Here is a 5,571-nt window from a genome sequence, read left to right as displayed (position 1 = left end):
AGCAGGACCAGCCAACAGCACTCGGGAGTGTGAAGTACACATGCACATTATTTAAGTACGCTGGTTCCATTAAACAGAACCATTTGTTTTCATCTTCTCTGCAAACACATCTGCCTAAGCACTCCAGCTTTGCAGGGCGCACATGGAGTTTGGAGCATTATCTGTGGGGACTGTGCGCGGCTGGAAGAAAGCAGAGAGTTACAGCAGTTGTTAAGAAAAAAAAAAAGGAGAGTAGTCAAGTCTTTACTAGTCTGACAGTTCCTAAAATAACGTTGCTTCACTTAAGAATGAACATGCTTATCTCTGTGATCTACAGAACCTGACTAAAAGGTTACTTCTCCCTTGCCAGAAAATCATCTTTAGAAGTTTATGAATGCCTGAGCAGAACAGCTGAACCCTGCCAGATGACTTTATGGTAAGAGAGGGAAGCAGAAAGCCACCTCCTCACATGTGAAAAGAACACTTACAGAGAAATTTAGAGCATATACATAAAAAAAGCTGGTTTCTAGTATTCAGAGCTGCGTGTGCCTACCTCATTATTCTGTGGAAAGGCACACACACTAAAATCTTGGACTCTGAAGAGCGTTTCCTCCTCCTCCTTCTCGGTTGCTTCTGACTAATGAATGTTTTGAACAAAAACCAGCTACTGCCTGGAATTTGCAAATCCCCAAAGCCCACCATTATTAGACAGCATGAATTGTGTGCATGGAACTCTGAAAAGCACAGCAGTTAGCTGACTATTGGTACGGTCAAGGATTTACCACGAGTTAAAGGACTGCTGAGGAAAAAAAACCCCTACGCAAATCGCTGTATTTATGTGGTAAATAATTACACTAGCTTTAAAAGCATGTATTTCCCACAAGGAAAAGTTGAAGTTCGGTAATTATACCACAATTAAGTCTTTACTTACGAGTCATGTGAGCCTAAAATCTTTACCTGACTTCAAATGCAAAAGTGGTAGCCCAGCTGTAACCCTCCCTGCACAAACACGGGCAAGGCAAGGGCTTACGGTTCCCTCTCATTGGCTCCAGCAACCTCATGGCCCAGATTAGGATATCTAGAAGTCTGCCAGCTTTTTCTGCCTGCACTGGTTGGTCTCCTGCTGTATTACCCCTGAATAGAAGCCTTGTCTTACAAAGAAATTCACACCTTCACTTGCTAAACAAAGTTGGAGGGAAAAAACACAGATCCTCAAAGTTTTGACGTAAAGAACTGAATTCTTAGAATGTAAACAGTGGGTGGGTCTGGCTTTGCGATTCCTCTTCCCATAGCTTACTATGGGAAGTAGGAAAACTCAGCATCTTCTACATTGTGCACCATCCCTATTGGCTCCCTGACAGCCCGGAAGGATTACAAGTGTCGAACCCTTCAGAAGAGAGAAAAAGAGTAGCTAGTATTGCCTGAACTTAACAGAATGCTTCATAAAAGGTACAACTCATCCTTATTCCAAAGGACACTATCTCTTTCCACAGCCCTTTCCTGAGTCAAGGCCTAAAAACACGCCTGCAGAAGGGAGATTATATTTTAGCAATGTTGATTTTTGCACTGACAGTGATCAGTTTCTGCTGTCAACTAACTGGCATGGAGCAGAGCAATCCAAGAGCTCAGCTTTCCTTCACAGGTATTCAAAATCCTACTCCTAAGCATCCCTTTGTTACACCTGCAAGGCAAGATGCTACAGCTGCAAAGCAACATCTTTTCCTGGAAGCCAGCGCTTTGATGAGCCAGGGCACTCTCAGCTTCTTGCCAGCACAAAGAGGCACGTGCTGTTGTACAGCTAGAGAAAAGAAAAAGGCTTTCAGAAGTATTACCCCTGGTTCTCAGTACGCAGCACTGAGGTCACATCTAGCTGTGTGTTGGGCAGCCTCAGTAATTCCCAGCTCCACCGCAAAGCGACGTTTCAGCCAAAAAAAACCTTATCATCTTTGGGAAGAAAGGCACCGTCGGTACAGATGGATGTTGCATGCTGGCAGCAAGTCATGCGGCAGATCCTTCTGAAATATGTGCTGCACACGCACAGACGTCTCAGAGTGAAGGACTCCAAAAACCCTTAGTCTGAGCTTGAAGAAGCATGAAATTCTGATAGGAATTTCTTAGATAGATCAGGGAGTTTTCAAATCCATTAGATAACCTCAAGAAGTACCGAGACGCTTTCTGCTGTTCCAGCCTTTAGCTTCAGCCCCTTTTACAAGCTGGAAAGCCTACATCTAAAAATGAGGCAGTGCACCCAGGAGCCTTGCCACTGCACAGTTAGCTGAGGAGGAGCCGATCGTGTCAAATATTCACAGGAAATTCTGAACTGACTATTCCAGAAGAAAACCCAGAGTTTCCAAACAAGTCCACGAAACCTGTATCTTACTTCTAATTTCAGTAAGGAACTGTACACTAACAGAAACAGAAAAATTATGTGGAAACCATGATTTTCGCAGTGCAAACAAGAATTTACACAGAGATTCCTTCCTTTGTCTCCAGTGATTGCTTGAAAACAATGGCAGTAAAGATTTCAGCCCCACTTGAAAACATACCATCACCTGCAACTTCAGTTTGTCCAACCAGTATTAACTGTCACCAGCTCCACAACTGCTCTAATGGGAATTTACAATACCTAGGCCTTAGGAAGACACCGTGTGGTGTGAGAGGACCCCATGCCAGCTATGTTACTCTATGTGACAGGTCGAAGTGTGAAGTCAACTGGAAGCCATTGCCTCCAGAACCAGAAAGGCAAGCAGCTAATTAAAACATTGAGTGGGAGCCTGCATGAGGTGTAAGAGAGCGCTGGGTCACAACAGGCTTTGGATGTGTGCCCATGTACAGAAAGACACTATTTAAAGCAACAACAGTTTTTGAGAAGCGATGTAACATTCGTGCCTCCTCAGCCTATTCCAGAAAAAACACCCCCTCCCTCAGCGTTTTGTAAGTGGTCTTCTTTGGAGAAGTCACCACCGGTTTCCAATTTTCTTGTTTGACTCAAAGGATTATTTTAGATTTCACAGGTCAGAAACTAATCAGGGCAGGAGAAACAAAACCAAATGAAAACCACTTATCCCTTAGTCCATATCTAAAATAAAAAAAAGAAAATCAGCTTGCAAAACAAACCATTTCCTTCCCTATTCCTCTTGCAGGGAAGCCAGACTTCAAAAAAGGTGGGCACCTGGGCAAAATCCAGAACCTGCTCTTCGAAATGTGTATCCCTGTGCACGAGTTTGGCACGCAGGCTGTGCTCAGCACGGTTCTGAACGTGCTTACCCCTTGGCAGGCACGGTTGCCAGGCCATCAGACAACTGCTCCCCTTCTAGTATTACTCACCAATCAATACTTGTAATAGATTTTATCATATTCACTGCCTCCAATTGTGATTTCTGGAATAAAGCAAGGGGTGGCTGCAGGATCCAGCACTCCATCTTTGTCCTGAACACTAAGGGGAAAAACAGAAGGAAAAAAGCATGAAGGAGCAATCAGTCCACCTTCTGTCCCAAAGGCAGCAACATCAGTTCTGAGCTTTAACAGAAAAGTAGATCTTTAAGATTTGGTCAATAAAGCTTCCACAGGTTTTGTCTCCTTTGCAGTTATGATGAATGCATAGTTGTTTTCCTCACACAACTGTTGGGGTTTTTATCCTGCTCCAACCTCTCCACTCCCTCCCCCAGGTTTTTGCTCCCTGGAGATGCTCTGTCATGCCTGGCAGCTTTCTCCATCAGGCACCTTTAGCTTTTTGCTTTCTTATATAACAAGGTAAAACCAGTGGTTTTATTGAATCCCACACACTCTCTCGTTATACAAACTTCATTTAATTATTTCATTTAATTGCCTCCTGTTCAATTAGCTTTCACAAATGAACCCTCACAAGGATAAAGTAAGGTGGTGCTCCTCCCCATATTCCCATCCAAAATGGATTGACACAGAGGCAGTCAGGGTTTGGAAGAGACAGTGCCTGTAGCAACCTGCCTGGGAGTGACCAGGGGAAACTCGCTGCAGCAGCTCTAACGACAGGTATCGGGATCCACTAAAAATCCACGCTGCACTTGCCAGCACTTCCACATACCCCGTATTTAAGATGTCTGAGAAACTGCTAGAAAGCCACCTTCTGCATACTATACCTAGTCCAACAGTGCCACCTGTATGTATGTGGGGAAAAATACACCCATCTGCAGTCAACAGCGACCAAATTCAACACTTGAAACTCTGCACACTGTGGTGTTTCCAGCGAACTGCATTTCTTTACAAGTATTTACATACACGTAAAGCATATGCCCCGAGCAAAGCAAAGTTAATAATCTTTAAACAGTTAATTCTTGTCCCTAAATCACAAATTTTGGGACCCTACCTCACAACACGGAACAGTTTCAACAAATAAACTAGTCTGCTAACTGTATCCTGACATGCACACAGTAAATTATCCTACCAGAGTCAAATTAGTAAGGAAATACAATAATCTTGTAAAAGCTGAGATGGCAGCAGGTAAGAATAAATGCCCTTTTACAAGACCAGGATGAACACCCAAAATCCTTCTATGAACAGCCACGTTAGTATCTCCACATATATCAAATACCTATTTCACATGATGGAAGCCAGGAAAACAAGCCCTTGTTTGCCTCCTCACCAGAGGAGCTCTGTTCATGATATGCTGGCACCAGCCCTCCTCCAGACCACTCCCAGCCTTTCCACTCTAGGATACCTCGGAATAACCGAGCGGAGATGGAAATCCTTGCCCAAAACAATGATCTGATGATGCAACCGCTGCTATTTCTGAATGCCAGCCTACTTCAGGAACAGCACCTCTGCGCCTGCCAAGTCCCCTCTCTTGGCATTCTGCTGAGAAGGAATCAGCTCTAATACCCACTGCTAATTAACCTGGAACTAAAACAACAGACCCCAGCAGAAAGCAGCCCTTCAGGTACCAGCTCTTCACGGCTTAAGTGCAGTCCATCCTGCAACCGCATCTGTCGTCAGTACCAATGCTACAAGCTGCCATCAGCCTTTTCATTGTGCAGAGAGCAGAGACCGCAAGCTAAGAGTTGTGAGCTGAACAGGACCACGTGCAGGCAACGTTTAAAGACCTTGCTGAGCTCGGGCTTAACAGCACAGGCTGCAGAATATCCACTCATCTCTCAGTGAATACACATCTCCGTCCTTTCTTCCCACAGAAATGGGAGAGGCCACTCTCTGCCAAGTAGCAGCAGATGTTTTGGACCTTACAAATCGGTAGGAGAAAGCAGACCAAGTTTGTCCAGGCACCTATGAAGTAGAACTTGACACACTCAAACTGAGTCCAGTAGTCAGTCTGCAGTTAACCCGTTCCTTCATGAATCTCAGCCAAATGGCAATCACAGAGGACAGTTCCCAGGCAGAATGTGTTTTACTTAGTGGCCGAGATGGAAAACCTGCTGCTCTGGCAACCACTGCCTCCACAACAAAGGGCAAACCTAGTACTACCAAATATGGCTTCTTCAGCTTCAGCTTCGCTCCATACCTTAAGGGAATAACGTTGAATACTAGAAGCACCACCCAAAGACATCTACCACAACGTCGTCTTTAACCACAAAACCACATTCACTTGCCAGAACAAATTCA

General features: G+C 44.6%; 1 protein-coding gene across 1 annotated transcript in view; it reads right to left on the bottom strand.

The window, feature by feature from the left end:
- Positions 1 to 3,309: 3,309 nt before the first annotated feature.
- LOC104500068 (NADH dehydrogenase [ubiquinone] 1 alpha subcomplex subunit 10, mitochondrial-like) overlaps positions 3,310 to 5,571 on the bottom strand; it is a gene marked incomplete at its 5' end in the record, with an annotated part of 18,911 nt that continues 16,649 nt past the window's right edge. The window contains one exon of the mRNA XM_010143663.1: positions 3,310 to 3,415. Within this exon, the coding sequence (XP_010141965.1) occupies positions 3,310 to 3,415 (106 nt within the window). The remainder of the gene's footprint in view (positions 3,416 to 5,571) is intronic.

The sequence above is a fragment of the Buceros rhinoceros genome, unplaced genomic scaffold, assembly GCF_000710305.1.
Source record: "Buceros rhinoceros silvestris isolate BGI_N320 unplaced genomic scaffold, ASM71030v1 scaffold9759, whole genome shotgun sequence".
In the NCBI taxonomy this organism is placed as follows: Eukaryota; Metazoa; Chordata; class Aves; order Bucerotiformes; family Bucerotidae; genus Buceros; species Buceros rhinoceros.
This window is presented reverse-complemented; position numbering and strand designations above follow the sequence as displayed.